Source organism: Eupeodes corollae, chromosome 3 (genome assembly GCF_945859685.1).
Source record: "Eupeodes corollae chromosome 3, idEupCoro1.1, whole genome shotgun sequence".
Lineage (NCBI taxonomy): Eukaryota > Metazoa > Arthropoda > Insecta > Diptera > Syrphidae > Eupeodes > Eupeodes corollae.
The window spans coordinates 68,935,211-68,954,702 of record NC_079149.1 but is presented as its reverse complement, the minus strand read 5'-3'; the positions used below and the strand labels follow the sequence as shown (position 1 = coordinate 68,954,702).

Here is a 19,492-nt window from a genome sequence, read left to right as displayed (position 1 = left end):
TTTTGAAGAAAACAAATACAAATATAATTTGACTTCTCGATACAGAATTCTATTTATATATCGTTCTCTTTCTCGGTCAACTTAACTGAAAGAAATCTTAATAATCTTAGACACATGAGCTTGTCAATTTTAAAATATCAACCATCATAATATGTTCGAAAATGAAAATGATTTGCTTTTTATATGGTTTCGTTATAACCAAAGTATATTCAGGTTTTTGAGATACAGCCGTTTTAACTTTCCAAAATATTACATTATATTCATACTTTACGAAGATATACAAAATAATTTAAATTTGTGAAAATTTTTCAAATTAATAATCTTTATCTTCAAAATTAATTTTGAATATTTTCGGTATCTTATATATTTTAATTTTTTTTAGAGCCCATCATAATATCGTTTATGCATTGTTTAAACTTAAATATTTCATTCCATCCACCAGTCCGGATATGTGCATACGTATAGCTTTTATGTTTATATATCTAGTTATACATTCTTCGGAGCTCGTAAAACAAGAATTTAAACTTTCTACCCAAAAACGACAAATAAAAAAAAAACTAAAAATCTCGCTTCATTTTAGCACCACTCCAACAAAAACAGCATTTCATTTCATTCCATTTATATTGGTGGCTAGTTTCCGGAAAAACTAGGACGCACTTACGCATACGGAAAATATGACTTGCTCATGATATGGCTTAAATGAAATTAATAGATAAATCCACATTATAAACTATCAAATAAGAAAACAACTAAACTAACAGAATGTTCTGTTTTCTGAGCTGTCAAATTACTAACACCTACACTATAATAAGAATATGGTCTTTAAGTAAACATTTTCTAGTAAAGACAGTTCGAACAAAACTAAGTACTGCCCGCCACCCGTAATAGCGTGCCACCGCCGCGCCGCGCCGCCCGTCTCATCGTTTCACTGCTAATACCAGCCATCGTCCATCAGCATCACCACTTCACCTCACTATATACACTCAATCTCCATTTCAATGGAATTTTATAGAAAACCTATGGAAAGAAATGGGAGGTTGGTGTGGTTGTGCACATAAGAGAAAAAAAAAGAATATGGCTGCAAGAAAAAAAGTTTTACGTCTATTCTTATGCGGATGCTGGATTTGCTAAACGAAAGAGCTGAGAAGCCAACTCGATTTATTTTTGTTTCAATGTTAAAGATATTATTTGACTTTTTACCATCTTATTAGAATGATTTACTCACTTTTTTCATATGGGCTATCCTTTAAATATTTCAGCTTATCAGCTTACGTTAAAGTATCCCAATTAATAAGCACAATAACTCAAAACAAAGAAGAACAAATGTTCACAAACTTTGAATTCGTATTAAGTGAAATCCTAATATGGTATTTTTATTTCATTAATGCAGATCACACATCCAGTAAATAGTTTGAATCAAATTTTGTTTTCTTTTTGGAAACCTAATATGCAACACACAAATTGAACAAAAAATAATCACATCAACTTTCTTCTTGAGAAATTTCACACAAACGTCGCTGTCGTTGTCGTAGTCGTCGTAAACGAGCGACGTTGGTCATAAAGAATATTTATTTTTAATATTTTTGTTGCTTTTTTTAATTCCTTTTTTTTAACTTATTTTTAATATTTTACCTTTCAAGGTATGTATATGCATAACAATTATTATACACTTGACTCGCTTGTATGTGTGTGTGGGTTGTATGGTTGATACATTTTATAAATACTTTGATTGTAATAGTTAACTGAATTTGAAGGGGGAATGAAAACACACAAACAGTTAAGAATACATATACAAAACTAAGGGTTAGTATAAGAGTATTTTACTTAAAGAACAACAATAAAACAACAAAAATACAATATTAATCAAATGGTTAAGAAAAACACAACACATAAGTAAGTTCCGATTCCGAATCCGAGCGCGGACATTTGAAGTATTCGACGGTTAGCTCAAAACTGAAGTTAGTGAAATGTTTCTCAAGTGAACAATGCTCCAGCTCGTATGAAACCAGATGAGTTAGACTTGTGGTTTTGTTTCTACTCTTTACTACGATGATGATCAACATGAAAACAGGTGTTAAGGGTTGCCAAGATTAATGTTTGTCTTTTACGGCTATTTAAACACAAGTTTTTATTTAAATATCGAAAAATTTCCTTTTATTCAGAATCAATTTGTATGTATTCATTTATTATTAATATAAAATATTTTTTAATTCCACTTCATATATATTATATAAGTTTTGATATTAAACATTTAAATTATAAGGCTTTAAACTGAATAAATGTTTTGAAAATGAAAAGAAATTTATTTTTAAAACTGTACGATTTTAGGGCTGTAAGTAATCGGCTCTAGTAGAGTATTTGTTATTTTTTTAATCGAAAGTAATTTTAAAGAATATTTTAAAGCAAAGAGTTGGAAAGCAAAATATTAAATAAATATAGACTTTTCCAAAGTTCCAAATCAAATATCTTTAGCATGATTTTTGGAAAGTTTGTAATCTTGCCAAGTTTCAATTAGCACTAATGTCATTCAACCGCTTTTGCACAGTTTCTCGAAAAAAGAAAAAGAAAAGACCTAACAATTGTATGGAATATACCAAAAAGCGTAGTTATTTTTGCCGACTGGTGGCAGCGGTTAGACAACATAGAAACCAAAACAAAAATGTTAATAAAATAATTCTATTTTTGAAGTTACATTTTACATTCATCATTTGAAATAATTTTATAACAAAACAATTATTCAGTTACCAAGTCGAATAAAAAAAATCGTATTTTATTTCAGAACAGTTGAATATAGATGTCTTTTATTTTCATTTGCAATTGTTTTCACTTTTTTTTTCTCAAAATGTAAAAATAAAGCTAAAGATTTTATTCAACGTCGATCCTCGACGTATATATTCTTTCAAATATTTTACATAGGTAGTTGTGTATACTGTACACAAATAAGTGTATATCTGAGAATACTAAGGCAATTGACTTTTTTAATTCGTCATTTTTTTACCCACTTATAACGTGATGAACGCATTCAAAAATTATAAATTCTCTTATGAAATGGGGCATCTTCCATTATATTATTTCATAGTAAGAAAAGCATGAAGCCGTACCACCTATTAAAACTATTTTGATAAATAACAACCATGGCGTATTTTGAGTTTTAAAATGTTTAAAAATAAAACTTTCATTTACTAAAACATATTCTTGAGTTTACTTTATCTTAACACTCAAATATACTGCATTTGCCCTACTAGTATTATAAATCCGAAATGCATAAGCATGTACTTACATATGTTTCATGCAAAACTCTAATACACCAGAACAAGGCATATATTATATTTATTTGATAAATTAACTAATTATATACTTTAGCTTGAAATTTTTTGATCTCCCATTCAATTAAAATTTTTTATAAATTTCAGAGAAGCCCTTTACAAGATCATAGTATTAGGAGTTTTGGAAAACTTATATCCCGGTAGCTGTAAGATATGCAACGTTTTCTGTTCATTCAATTCAAAATTTAATAAAGTATGTGCTGAGGGTTTTAAATTGAAAAACTAAAATGTTGGATATGAACTCTAGCAATTACGCTATTAGACAACGTTTTGCTAGTGTTGTTGCACTTTTTCAATAAATTTTGATATTCTAAGTTAAAATGCGAATATATCACCTAATGTTTTTAAGATTTTATTTTTTAAATTTAAAAAAACACATAGGTATGCATGTGTATGTACATATGTATAAGAGTTTTGGAGTCTATTTATAAATACATGAATTAGCTTTGTTAGAATTCGTGATGGTCTTCTAAATCTATAATCCCTTTATTTGATATAGTGTTGAAATATTTAAAGTTTGGGTTGTTGATAATTTCCCCAAAGATATAATCCCCAAAGGAGAATCCCTAAATCCATAATCCCCAAAATGAAATCGCCAGCAGCAAAATTTCCAAAGAGAGAATACCCAGGGCGAAAATCCCCAAGTGAATATCCCCAACAAAATTATTTTCAAATAGTGAATCATATCAATAGCATGATTCACTACATAATTTTGTTGGATAAATTAGATTTAATTTATATTGCATAAAATGCAATCCACAGATTAAATATACCAATGCTTATAATATTTGTAAAGTTTATTGAAATAATTGTTTTTTTTTTTTTAATTTTAAATGAAACAAATAGTCATAATTTATAATTAACGTACTACAATAATGCGAACAAATTAAGATCTCTCATATTGATTTACATAATAAAGAAAAGCAAAAAATGAAAAAAAGTATAAATGTTAATTTTTATTATTTTATTCACACAAACGAAATTACTTCTAACGTATAAAGTGTGATATATACGAGTAAATTATATTTATAGCTTAACAAAGAGATATGTTATAAGCTATTCCTTTCAAAAAATTCAGTTTTGATACATATTTTCTTTGTACATTTTTTTTAAACCATAGCGCCAGTTTCTTAAACTCCTTATCTGAATCTGTACTTAGTGCCAGAAAGTATTGTGAAATTGCTTCTGGTGGCACAAAGGCAAGACTCTTAAGCAGTCGCACATTAATATTAAAATCACTAATTCATATCACAATATGAGAATTTGATAAGAGTTTTTTTTTTTAAACGCATGAATGAAGATGTGCACGGATAATGGCGATTTGGATATTTCGTGGGGATTTTGGCAAAGTATTTATTTTGTCCATTTTTTGTCTTACGTCTCTGGGGATATCAAAATGGATTAAATTTGTTTGGCGAAATTATCCCGTGGTGATTCTTTTTTTTTGAGGATTCAATACGAAACCCTTAAAGTTTTTCATACAAATCTTAATAAGTTGCTAGATTTCACGTGTGTCAAATTAATAAGATAGTTTGAAAGTTCGAAGTTCAAAATCCACAACACAAACGAACAACAAAATATATATGTATGTACATATTCCAAACTACATAATATGAAAGTATTGATTTCAATATTTGAATAATATATTTTAAAAACCTGATGTCATCGAAAATTATTTTCACAATGAAATCACATCAGTATTATGAAAAATCTGCTATAACTACTACATTTTGGAGTCATGCGAGTTCTTGAAATTTAATCATATGAAATGAAACGAAATATTTCCAAGGTGAAATCAGAGTTGGAAGAGGCTATATGGTTGTCGATTTCCTCATAGTCGTTTTGAATTTTGCTCCTCCTACCTTTCTTTATAAAGATGATAGATATAGTATACTGCTACAAATGGAGGCTTCAGGTAAACCTTAGCAAATCCAAGGTTATGATCTTTCGTAACGGTGGAGGCCCAAACTGTCGCAACGAAAAGTGGAGATTTGATAGCAAGGAAATCGAAGTAGTAAGTGACTACAACTACCTAGGAGTAAAGATATCAAGAAATCTGAATCTGAGAAACCACATTGTAGAGAAACTAGCCAAATCAAAAAATGCACTAAATGCAACGTGGAAGTCCATTATGCACAACAAAGACGTTCATTTCAATTCAAAGTTCCGAGTTTTTGAAACAACGGCGAAGGCAGTTATGTGCTACGCCGCACAAGTATGGGGTCACAAAGAATTCAGTGAGGTGGAATATCTTTTGAGATATTTTCTAAAGAGAACTTTGAGGCTTCCAAACAGTACTCCAAATCACATTCTCATGCTCGAGACGGGTCTTCCTCCTCTATTCATTTCGACACTTAAAATGCAAGTAGACTACATAATAAAGACGTTAACCATGAACGAGAACAGGCTGCCCAAAAAAATAACTATGGTCATTTTAAGAAGGAAGTCATCTTGGTTCGAGAGCTGGAGTAGCTTAGCTACTCTTTGTGACCGTCAGCTAACTCTAAACGAAAATAGGCCAGATCAATGGAAAGCTGAACTTTATGATCTCATTAGTGCAGTTGATGTGAAGAAAAGAGAGGAATTCATTACAAAAGCTAGAGAGTCGACAAGCAGACGTATTTACGCAATGCTCGATTACAATCTTGCAACCAGAAGTTATTTCAAGGAAGAGTACTCATCCGACCTCATGTCACTGGTTTTAAAAACAAGAGGAGAGTTGCTGCCACTCAACTTTATGCCGCATAGAGAAGAACGCTCGGAAATCTGCAATTTGTGCAACCAAGGAGAAAGGGAAAACATCTACCACTTCCTTTGCAGATGCCCGATCTTAATGGAATCTCGGAGGAGTGTTTTTGGGAAGAGTTTACTGAGTGAAGATGAAATGATAACCATTCTCAATGGAGCTGATTGGAAAGTCCTGTTTCAATTTGTCAAGCTTGCTCTTTCATACAGAAAAAAAATTACAGATGAACTTTTTTAAATACAAAAAAAAATTACTTAAAATCTACTTTAGTTTATATTGTCAACTGGCAGACGGCTTAGGCCATGCTCTAAAAATGTTAGTTTATTATTATATATATATATAATCTGCATAAGACTTAAAGAAAAATAAAACATTTGTTAATCTAATCTAAATCTAAATCTAAATCTAGTTTTTTTTTTTAAAGTGACTATCTATCTTTTTCTCTTTTGCGTACAAATTATCTTTGAATAAAGCAATGACTTAAAAGTCGGTGGCGTTATATAGCCTAAAGAATGAACAGTTAGACAATATTTGTCACCTCTAAAAAATTAAGAATTAAAACACTAAGAATACCTACACACTAAAGCCAAACAATTTTACGTTTACTTTTAATTTTGATTTTTGAAATCTATAACTTTCAACAGCCTTACAGTAGTCAAAATTCTTTCATAAGCAGTGAAAAGTCTTCAATTAGTAATAAGACTCCGAAGCAGTACGAAAACTTCAGTACATTGAATGCATTGAAAAAACTTTAAGAATGGACTTTTGAAAAACTTCAAAGACTGCAAGTAGTCCTAAAAGAATACATTCTATTGATTTTAAATAATTTGACTGCTTCAGATGATTTTTCAATAAAAGAAAGTTCAATTTATTGGGTTTGTAGTTTGAAAGTCACAACAACTGAGGTTAAATCAAAAGACTTAAAAATAAGTAATACTGCAGGCTGAAAATAGCAATATATGCAGCCGTTTTAAAATGTGTTGATGTTTCTACTATTATTATTAAAGGATTTGTTGAGCTGAACTATAACATGGGATTTGGTTTATTTAATCCACTAAAAATAAAAGAAAAACTTTGTTAATTTAAGAAACAAGGTCGTTGTCTTTTAAACAAAGAAGAATTTTGTGCAATTATACTTTCCGAAGTTCTATGGCTAACAGTTTTATGACAATTATCAAAAATTATACTTTTGAATTAAGCTTCCAAAGTTTTATGTATATCTCAATTGTTGTCAATATGCGCCCAATTATACGCATTAATTGATTCTCTATTATTGGTCATTGGCTTAATATGCGCACAATTATACGCATTAATTGATTCCCTATTATTGGTCATTGGCTTAAAAGTTTAACTTATTTTGAAGTCCTCTCAGTTATCATTAAAAGTAACCAATGCTTTCATTTCAATGGTAAACTATTGCAATTAGTTGTTACTCTTATTGCAGTCTTTGATGCCGTATCTTGTTTAAGCCCCAAATGAAACAAAATTATGTCTATTTTATTTTTTAGTGGCAATATTATATGTACAAAGTTAAATTAAATAAATAAAAAAAAAAACAGATCAGAAATTTGTTCGCCGCAGAAAAATATTACCTTTATTCATCTAGCTGATCAGATATTTATACATCTAGTTGATCAGATATTGTTAGATCCCTTGCTTTTTTTAAATCAATCTTGTCTTATGATTTATGCATAAAATGACCAGCAAATGATACATTTTTTTTTTTAATTATTTATTTTATTTTCTTCTTATTACCAAAATAGAATATTAAATATCTAATACATTTTAAATTTAAACATAACAAAATTAACTTAACATGATTTCCATTTGGTAGATAAGAAGAAGGTACAATCTGTTGAAAAAGACAAGAATCGAAAGTACCGAAAGAAATTCAAGATATAAAAGGATTTGACATAATTTTACATTAGAAGTGTTGAGTGGTAAACACTTGAAGATATTTTTATATAAAAAAAACATATTTAAATTAATGAAGGGAAAAAAGAGTAAACTAAACATTAGATAAGAATCCTGATAATGTTATTGATTTCGTTGAGATCAAAGCTAAAAAGCTATTTTTTTATGTTTTTTTTTAAACAAATGAGTTGAGCGAATGCTTCGTAATTCAAAAGACAGTAAGTTAAAAAGTCTAGGTGCTATTGAGGAAAAGAAATTTAAAAAATTGATTTGTATTGTGCGCTGGAATAATGGAAAGGTTTCTATCGTTACTGCGTAAAGCGAAAGCTGGTATATTGTGACTTCAAAGATAGCTACTTCTCACAAAAAATATTTTTAAAACTTTATAAAAATAAAGGTGTTTGAAAGCAAGAATACCAGAGTTTACACCCAAATGGTTCTAATTGAATTCTTTTGCGTTAACAAAAGAGGTTGCCAAGTAACAACCACCCCAACAGATTATACCGTATTGTTGTTTCGATTGTACTAACCCATAATAAATAGTTTAAATAAATTTTCTACAAAATAGTTTTTTTCAATTGAACAAGATACAGCTGTTTTTTGTTTACAATACGCGCAGACTCAAAGAAATAATACTACCCTTATTATGTAGACACAGTGTGAGAACTAGGAAAGGGAGAGAAGGGTTCAAAGAAGATGTCGGTGCACATTGGTTTTGAATTCCTGAATATTGCAATATATGGGAAAGACAGAGTGTGGCAAGGAATTCCAGATTCGCGTAGTACGGCTAAAGAACGAATCTCTGTACCTGACAGTACGACCGAAGTTTGGCTCGAGGGTATATTGATGAGCATTCCTAGATACGCGAGTATTACGGTTGAACTGTTTAAGGGCAGGAATGCAACTGGCTATAAACCATTAAAATAACGGTAAAAGAAGGTGAGACAAGAAACATTTTGACGATGTTCAAGTGACATAAATGATCTTATGATGGTAATATCACCAATCAATATAAATGCACTACGTTCAATACTATCCAAGAGGCTTAAGTAAGTTGCAGGAGCACCAGCCCAGATATGGGAGTTATACTCAAGCTTTTGACGTATATAAGTCTTGTAAATAACAGCCAGAGATCAGAGGGGGAGAAAAACTGTTTGCATCGCCTTAGAAAACCCAAACATCTTTCGGCAATTTTGCCCACATCGCGTATGTAATCGTTCCACAAAAGGTGGTTGGTGATACTCATATCGAGAATATCGAAATGTTCAGTTTCCTCGATGCAAGTGCCATTTATGGATAATGGCAAGGGGGTATATTTCGCTTCAACGATACAAGACAGCATTGCGTTTTCGAATCATTAAATTAAACGCGATTCTCTATTGTTCAATGGTGTTTAGGTCAGATCGTTATAAGCTTATCATATTTTGTTGATGCAGTTCTACGAATATGAAAAGCTAAGAGGAGATAAAACAGAGCCCTGGGCATTTATTTTGTGGTTTTCAGACTTGAATCCATCCAATACAACTTGTATTGAACGATTCGAAAGGTAATTACTAACCCAATGAAGGAGGAATTCATGAAAACCGAAAGCACGCATTTTCGATAAGAGAGCCTGATGCCAAACCCTATCAAATGCTTTTGAAATATCAAGTTCAATAATCTTACTTTCTCCAAAACTACGTTAAGATTTGTTCCACTGTTCGGTGAGATGAACCATGAGATCACCAGTGGACCTATTGCTACGAATGCCGTTTTGTTTGTTTTGAGGAAGATTCGCCTTTTTTGGGAAAGTAGGTATTTCTTTAATGCTTTAGTGTGAATTTTCCAATCCATTTTACTGTCAATGTTTATTCCAAGATATTTATACTCAGTAACTGGTTCAAAAACAAAACAATTTGGAGAGCAATTATTTAGCAACGCATTAGCTTGTATATCTGCGGAGGTAAAACAAGAGATACTAATTAGTGGGATCTTTTTGTCAGTCATAATTATGATGAACAAGAAGAGGAAGACTCAAATCTACAGCAAGTGATTTGAAAAGCATAATTCTTGTTGTCTCAATAATAACTAGTTTATGTATGCCAAAATAATGTCTTCATAACTCATGTTTAATGTCTGAAAACAAATCAAGTAAAGTGGGACTAGAATAAACACACGCTATATCATCCACAAAACTAACTACTTAACCTTTTAAATTAAGACCAAATATACTATTAATATAAATAAGAAATAATATTGGACCTAAGACAGAACCTTGCGGGACTCCTATGTTAAATTTTTTTACTTCACTGAAGTTGCCACCTATTTTGACAATCTGTTTTCTATTTTTAAGGTAATAACAAAACCAATTTAGCATAAAGCCTCGAAATCCAGCTTTCTCTAACTTTCTTAATAATATTTCATCGAAAGCTTTTTTTATGTCAATATATATAGAGCACACGCTAATTTGTTTTCGTTTAAACTTTCATTAGTTTGACTACAGTGAGATAAGAGCGCACCTTCCAGTTCGAAACCCAAACTGCTTATCATTGAAAAACGAAATACCTACTCTCTAAAAAGCTCACAACTCTTGATTTCACAACTTTTTATTTTTTTTTTTTTTGAAAAAAAAAAATAGAAATACAAATAATTACAAATACTTTTTTATCCCCTTTTTAAAAAATATAGTAATCTCAGCTAGTTTTAAACTATCCGGGAAAAGTCTTGTTAAGCCTTATTTTTTTTAAAAAGTTATTTGAAAAACCGTTAGATGTAGTTCAAAAGGAACTATTTAGATTTTAAATAGCTCTGTAGATTTCAAAAGAGAAAATAGGTGAGAAAAAGAAGCTTCGGGACCGAAAATTTTCTTTGAAACAAGCTTCAGAGCATTTAAAGTTGCAGTTAGAAATACCTGCAATAACGATGTAGCTATATTAAAAAAATAATCATCAAAGATTTTTGACATGTCACCATGATCAAATATGTTTTGAGAATCATAAGTCAAAAACGAAAGAATATTAGAAAATTTGTTTTTACTGCATTTGCAAATCATAAAATTCGAGGGTCTTTTGTAGCTTCTTGAAAAACAATTTTTTTTTGTAAAATAAAAGTTTTATTTATTAAATATATTTTTTTAATAATTTTACCATTACAATAAAACTTATAAATAAAAACATTTTCTTACTCTAATTTACACGATAATATAAGGCCTATTTATGTATGTATATGTAGACGGAGCTACGCTTAAACTTTCAAAAACTAAATGCAAATTTTTAAACAATTATAAATTAATATAAGTTATTGCTTATTTATTTTTTTTCACAATTTTGAAATTTTAGAATTCCCAAAGGTTTAACGTTTCATCTTTTTCTCATAGAAAATGCATTTTTAGTATTTACAATCAAACTTTTACTTTTTAGCTCATACATTTTTGCTGTTGATTTTTTGTTTGTTTTCAGGATCAAGGTTTTAAGTCAGGCGTAGTTATTAATTTTCTATTCTTTGTTGAATTCTTAAACAAAATGTTAAATTTAAATAAAATATTCTTTTGAACTTTTTTAAAAATACTTGTAGTGTTGTGCTTGGAGCACGTATAAATGTGATTGTGTTATTAATTTGACTGACTTTTCGTTATCGTTAATTTTTAGAATGTATGCTTTAATATTTTAATCTTTATTGTTACACACACTTAATTTATAATAATTTAAAGCAATGATTTAAAAAATAAAATTATTATTTGTCCAGTATTTTAATTTATTGACTCGAATTTATCTAATAATATGCGTGTTTTCTTCTTCACCGAATCAAGAACAGTATTGCTTGTTATTTTAATAAAGAAAACACGCCTAATATTAAAAACACTGATTGGTATTTTTAATGATTCTATTACATAGAAACAACATTACCTTACTATTTTACAGAATATTTGTAGATCATTTATTAAAACAATAAAATTATACTATATTTTAAACAGAGGATAATAAAGGGAAAATAAATAATTGTAGACACTTTTTCTTTTAATTTTTTGGAAGACACTTGAGGTGCTTGAAATCTATATACGATTGGTTATCCTTAAGTTCGGAGCTTATAGTCTAAGAATGACCATTGGTTATTGTCTGTGGTGAAATGCTGCTATCCGGCCTTGTTGTGGGTAAATATGAGCTATGGTTTTTCTTAAATAAATCCGATACACAATTTGCCTGAAATATAATAAAAATGGTATTAGTTTAAATGTGAACAATGTTTAAAATGTTATGGTAATTATTTTATGTATAAATTTAAGAAAAATTGAACGTTCGTTTTTTGCAGAAATCTACTCTGCGAAATAAAAAAAATCATCTATTATAACATGTTTTAACTTTGAAATGTATTTTAACTATTTTATATACTTAAACTAGCTGACCCGACAAATTTTTTTTTTCATATTAATAATTTCTAGAGAATATTTTGCTATAAATAAATAACTTATTGTAAGTGTGTAAGGTTGTGGTATATAAGTGCGAGAGGTATAGAGCACTGTAAACGGTGACAAAAATGTAAAATAGCCAAATAACAACTAATTTTTTAATTTATTAAAATGCATACGCCAATGTAATTGGAAATTGAAGGTGTTTGAATTGAATTGGCACATCTATATGCATATAATAAGGATTCGCGGTACTAATATATTTTCACCTCGGAATTTGCCATTTAGAATTATAGCTTCGATAACATTTTTCATTAATTTTGTAATTACTAATCGCATGCCGTTGCACAACAATGGTGGGTTCAAACTCCGAAGTAAAATTACAGGAGATCCAAACTTCAGTCGTAAATTATATCGTGGAATGCCTGTTAAATCCAATGAGTTCAAAAACTCAATTGAATAATTTACAGCTTCGGTAGCATCACAACCTGTACCAGTAGATTTGTATGATACCAAGTCTCCTGGTAACAAATGTTGTATATTGAGATTTAACTCATTGACATCCATATTCCACATTTTGTGCCACTCATGATTTGTATATTGTCTGTGTACATCGGGAAATATCTGGTCAATAAGAGCATCTTGCATCGTGAATCAATAAGCGTGCAGAAATCTACCTGTAATTTTATGCATCCAGTTTCATCTGTAGTAACTTTTCCGTCGCCTATATCTAACAATTGTTTTGAGAATGTTTCAGCTGATGGATCTTGAAGCATTTCAACACGCATATTCAATTTCAGTTGTACTCTTTCAACATTACGTCACCACAGTGTCAAAGATTTTAAGCACGCATTGATCTCATCAGCGTACGTTGAACGCGGAATAACGGGAAGTGTTTGTCTAAAATCACCTAAAAGGAGTAACAGAGTGCCGCCAAATAGTCTGTCGTTGTTTTCAATATCTTTCAACGTCCTATTCAACGCCTCAAGTGATTTTTTGTGTGCCATAGTGCATTCATCGCAGATGATAATTTTACACTGTTTCAGCACTTTGGTATTGAATAATTGTTTTTTTTTCTATATTGCACACCGCGTCTGGGTTGTTTTGAATATTCAGTAGCAGTTTAAATACTGAAAGAGCTGTTTCGCCTGCATCCAATAAAGTTGCCAAAATGCCAGAAGATGCAACAGCCAATGCGATACCATTATTTGATCGTATTTCAGCAAAAATTAACGAAATATAGAATGCGAAGTATAGTGCCACATGATCCATCCAAAAAAAGAATCCACCTTGTCCTGCAAGCATAATGTGGTCATAAATGGTTCTTTGTTCTTCATTCATTAGTTTGACATTGCGATCCACAATCGCTACCATTTCTTCAGTATTGTATTGTAGTTCACGATTCAATTCAGTGTCTATTAAATCAGATGCATTTCGATTTGGTGAATGCATATCGAAATGACTGAGTGCTGAGTTGGCATATTAATATAAAAAATAGATTAAAACCTATTCTCAGACCTAACGAATGTATATGCAAAATTTCATTGAAATTGGTTAAACAGTTTCGGAGGCAACTAACACTGTCACAGGAAAATTTTATGTATTAGATGTATTTTCCACAAACCTCAAGAGAATTATCGAAGAGTTTCTTATATTTTTCAATATTTGTTTGATATTTGTAATTGATTGTTAATAATTAACAACAAAGTCTACAACTTTTGGATAAGTGTGAAGACATAGGTATTTATGTATTTAATAAATGTTTTCGTCAAAAGAATCTTAGGGCGATGGGTTCAACAATTAATGTCCAAAACTATAAGATAATATAAAATTATATATTGAAATATTCATTTTTGAATATTTATTGAAGATGTTAAGACATTGAATAGTGGTTTGGTTTCTATTTAAAACAGTAGGTATAGAAGTGAGATGAATATGAACTTGTGTACTTATTCAATTTAAACAAAGAAGGGTTGCGTTTTGGGAAATCTTTTAAATGCGACTATATAAATTCCTATGAATGCATCAAATTAGAATTGTCGTAATGAAGTATTTTTTTATAGTTCTTCAACTCATTTCAAAAACTTAAAATTAATGCAACTACCCAAAATAAATAATTAAACTGCATCCACCTTCAGATTCAAATGGGTAATTTTTCAAAGTGTTTGGTATGAATAGTTAGATGGCGCTTATAATATATACGTTTTTAGGTTATTTTATTGCATAGTTTTGGGACTACTTGCAACAATTTATTGGTCTAAACATCTAAACAAAGAAATCATATTTTCAACAAAGAAGTCTTTTCACTTGAAGCATTGTATATATATAAAAATATATACCTATACAATGCTTGAAAAAAGCAGATAAGATCTTTGTATTTATATGAAAACATGTACAAGGATAGACTTAAATAGAATGAAGGAAATTGTGTAGACATTTTGGGTGGAAAATTAATTATCTCCCTTATTCTGCTGGCTGCTTAAGGAAATGGAAATAATATTTGTTCTCTCGCTCCCCCGAAATATCTCCACTATCAATACTACCGCCAACGACTCGGCATCCGGTCGCCCTAAAAATTGTGCTCATGAGAGTACTATAGTTTTCATATCCAAAGATAAGATTAAACTTATTGACATTTTTGACCAATTTTTGTTATTTAAAAATGCAGAAATTATGGTGACGATATTTAAATTGTAAAATTAAATATCAACGGTAAATTGATAAGCAATGTCTCGAAAGGCATTGAAGAGAAACTTTGCATTTTATGGCCCCATCTCTTTGAGATTCAGAGACGGGTTTTTATCAGAATTGAAAGCTCTACAAAAGAGTCAAATGCGGCTTATAACAGAATCAAAAATCACGAGCGGTCGACTTTGAGGTAATCTAAAATATTACCTCAAGCTTTGTGCTCACTTTAGATAGTAATCTTGATCTTAACGCTCGAATACTTCGATTTCCACCAATTTTGTTTGTTTCATAATCAAAAAAAAAAATTAAGTAAACTTAAGTTAACTTTCTTCCAAACACTTAAAGCTACAAATTCACTAAGAAACCGGTCAAAGCTTCGACCGAAATAACGCGTGCTTGTGGTTTCCATTTTCCTAAACTGTCAACTTTGTCATTTTTGGCAATATCTCGTGAATGACAAGAACAAAAGCATACGAAACAGTTTCATAGAAAGTTACATTTCCTACGTTAAATATTCAATAATCATTCGTTTGTCGAGATAGACAATTGAAGCGAATTGCTCAAGTCTTACGTGTATTTCATATGAGAAAACTCAAGGTGCCGTTGGCAAGTGCTAAATATTAAGTGTTAAATTTTTAGGGATTTTGTTTTGATACTTCCACAAAATTTTCGACAAAAAAAGAATCCTAATATATATGACGGTTGTTTTTTTTAAGAGGAATAGAACTTTAAAATGCGGCAACGCCTTTTTTAACTGTCACCATTGTGTCGGCTGATTAATTTTTAGTTTGGTTTGACATTTCAACACTAACTGACAGACGCCTGAACAATGTTTAGAAATTGTATACATTTATTTACTTACTTTTGGGCACTTTTGGGCAAATGGATGTGTCAATAATCAAAATTGCCACATTTATAGTGATGATAACCCTCAAGTGTATTTTGAGACAACGTTACATTTGCAAAAACTGATTACGTGTACTTTATGGGCTGGTGGAATATTTGGTCCTCGCTTCTTTTAAAACGATGCTGGCCGAAACGTTAGTCAATGGTGACCGCTACATAGTCATAAATACTGACTTCTTCGTTCACCTAGATGGTGCGATTCAAATTTTGTTTTGTTTTTTCTATGGAGATATCTGATATCACTAGTCTACGCCGATAAGTCCAAACTATTAACTACTTGGAGGACAACATTTTCCGCGTAGTTTTCGATATACGGACGACTACAAAGTTCGTAAAAAAATCCTCGAAAATTGAATCTCCTGTTTAGACTACGTGCAACATAACCGATGCGGCAATTTGGTAGAAAATTATAAAGACAGAAAAAAAATCCTTTTGTATTAATCCTTTCAAAGTTCTATACCTTTAAAATCAATAAAGCTTCAAATTTTAAATTTTCAGTTAACTATAACTAACAAAATACGAAATAAGAAAGTAAGTAAGTTATATTAAAACTTATTTAAAATTTTTATTTGAGTTATACATACATATGTACATATGCATTAGCCGACCATATTCTTCAATATGTGTATGCATAAATTCTTAGATTGAAAATATTTGTATAAAAGTTTTCTGAACTTGGTCGAATTTTCAAGTAATTCATAATTTGAATTTATCAGCTTGAAAGATAAATCAAAACAATTAAAGTAATGTAACGTTGTCCCTAGGGTTTCTTTTTGACATTTCTATTTGTGGTTGTCACACTTGTCAAAATCAAATTTATTGTCATTGAATTCAACCACTGCAATATCACAAAAAAAGACAAAAAGGGTTTTATTTGGAAAAAACGCCCCAAAGAAGCAAAAGTTATTTAATTTTTAAGCAATTCTTTTTGCAGGTAGGCATGGGTAAAGTTGAGATTGAGATTGACGGTCACGTTTAGCCTCAAAAGCTTTCAGAAAACAAATGAACAATGTCATTTTGATATAACTTTGGTGTTTATACAAAACTAATAATTTAAAAGAAGTAGGTATGTATTGTTGAACGTATTAAATGAAAATGATAACTTTAAACACTGCGCTTACATTCTCAAGAACAATAACAAAATAAACGTATTGTGTTTTGTTTAGGTGAGATCTGCCATAGGCCACACTTTTAAGAAAAATTAATTTTCTAGTGACAAATACCTTCAAAACTGTTGATACAAAATTTATCTTTGTAAACTTTGAAGAGGCCAGTAAGGCAATATTTATTTGAAGTACGATAATTAAACTTTAATATACGAATAAATTTGGGCTGCCTTTCCGGGCACTAATAATTTTTATAATAGGTCCATATTGTATCTCACTTCATCAATTTGGTCAAATTTGATGGAGAATTTTTTTTTGAAGTTTATCTTGAATATTATGCTATTATGTATTTAGAAGAGGGATTAACCATTATCCAAACTTAATGTTTATTTTTTAAATTTCTCGAAAACTATATATGTAAGTTGTGTATAGAATAAAATTCTTGTCTTACATTAGAAAACATATTGACTAATGTCAGATACCTGAAATTTTACCTTTACTCTGGAGTGACAATTGTAGGCACTTTTTATTTGAAGCTAGTTTTATTTCAACAATTGTTTTAATTCGATCTCTTAACATTGGAATTAAATTAAAAATATGTCTTCAAATGCTACTAGAAACCGATCTATCAGTGTAAAATTGTATTAAAGTATTTTTTTTTGACACATAATTAAACAACTATATTTTTGAATGCGGTAATGCTGTTGACTTTATTTTTTATATACATGATTTGATAAAAAAAACATTTTGTTAAGTTACACTCAATTCAAGAGAATTTAAAAATAAAAAAAGAAAAAGAAAATGTTTTAAAAATGTTATATATTCGAAACACGATCATTTCAATTTACGAGTAGTTTGCTCTGACATCGGCCATACAGTGTACCAATTAAACCAATTTGTTGGTGTAAAACGCGCCTAGAATATATAAGTTATCAATTAGAATACGATGTTTAAAGGCATTAGATTGATAAACGAAGACCAGCAAGTCTTGCAATTGATTAATGTCAAGGTGCTGATGGTCTCCATTGCAAATAAAATGTAATTACTTAATATATGATGTACAATTAGGAAAATATACAAATAAAATTCAAGAAACGGGGAAACATTAGAGGTATGGGATAAGAAAAACATGTAGGGAATACAAAACTTTGAGCAAACAAAAAAAAAAGTCTATTAGAATCCGAGGTCGTAGAATTAGTCTTAGCGGCGGCGATCCGCCGTAAATGTCGAAAACACTAAAATGGGACGAAAAATGTAAATGTTACTCATTAAAAAAATGCATCCTAAATACATTACGTACAAATATATTTGGACTATCAAAGTCTTATCCTATGGGTCCATTTCGAACCACTAATAATGTTAAATCAATGATAAATTTGCAGACAAATAAACAGGGTTGTTATATCCCAACAAAGTATACAGTATACAGTGACCCCTACGACTAATCCGACACAGAAAAGAAAAATTTTAACGGTGCAATTTATCTTTTTAAATGTATGCAGGGTGTAGAAATTTACCTCTGATTTATTAAATAGAAACCCCAAAGTTTATTTTTTATTAATAACATATTATTCAGAATTAATAAACAAAACAATGTAGACTTAAAACTAAAACAATTTTAATATTCCGTCTCCCACACAATATAATCGGATACTTGCTAGTCATGCATTATAGAGTGCTCAGTTATAGTACTTTTTCCGTCAAATTATGATAGGCTTTAGGAAATGTTCTATTGCGATTCATTTTCTGTTTTTTTTTTTTTTAAGTTTTCGCTAAACCTTAAAAGGTAAACAGACGTCTGTTGAAATACGAAAATTGGTTAAAACGCATAGTCAGGATAAAAAATGAGTTTGAAAAATAGCCAAAATTGTCCAACGGAGCCATCAACAGTTCAGGCATAATTTCACGTTGCCGAAGTGAAGGTAGTATTCTTAATGTTAGCAGGGTAGGAAAAATTTGTACGAAGAATAGCTACTTGTTCGGCAAGTGAAGGAAAATCCTCTCTTATACTCGGAATCTCTAAAGGTGTTTTTGAAGGAGACAGGAATGAGCAACGACACGATCCGAAGAGTACTGCGAAAACAAGATCTGAATGGCCGCGTGGCTCGAAAAAAGCCATTCATAAGTGAACAAAAACAAATAGAAAAGAAAAGCTTGAATTTGCTAGGGAACATTTAACGCAGGATACTTCATTCTGGAATAAGGTAACATTTCTTGAATTTGTATTTGTTGGGTACGAATGCACATCATAAGCATAAAATAGGTTTTGTTCACGGAAGAAAGCAAATTTAACTTGAAAGGATCAGACGGACGAATGTTTGGAGAAAAGCAAATAAAGAATTCTCTCATAAACATAAACTGGCAACTGTGAAACATGGCGGTGGGTCCGTCATGGTATGGGTATGTATTTCGAGCTCTGGGG

The 19,492-nt window shown here is 30.3% G+C and overlaps 2 protein-coding genes across 5 annotated transcripts in view; both read right to left on the bottom strand.

Annotated features, from left to right (window-relative positions):
* Positions 1 to 1,961, bottom strand: part of LOC129949497 (hillarin) — a 57,874-nt gene extending 55,913 nt beyond the window's left edge. Inside the window, exons 1-2 of one of the 3 annotated variants that reach the window (XM_056060998.1) lie at positions 1,633 to 1,961; positions 1,226 to 1,442 (exon numbers count right to left, since the gene is read on the bottom strand). The gene's annotated coding sequence lies outside the window, so the exon portion shown is untranslated. Of the gene's footprint in view, positions 1 to 1,225 lie in introns of all 3 variants that reach the window. The other 2 variants (XM_056060997.1, XM_056060999.1) reach the window with 2 other exon arrangements.
* Positions 1,962 to 11,054: 9,093 nt separating this feature from the next.
* Positions 11,055 to 19,492, bottom strand: part of LOC129952879 (putative phosphatidate phosphatase) — a 105,656-nt gene continuing 97,218 nt past the window's right edge. The window contains exon 7 of one of the 2 annotated variants that reach the window (XM_056065798.1): positions 11,055 to 12,164. In XM_056065798.1, the coding sequence (XP_055921773.1) occupies positions 12,057 to 12,164 (108 nt within the window). In that variant the 3' untranslated portion in view covers positions 11,055 to 12,056. Of the gene's footprint in view, positions 12,165 to 17,753; positions 17,986 to 19,492 lie in introns of those variants that run through there. The other variant, XM_056065799.1, reaches the window with a different exon arrangement.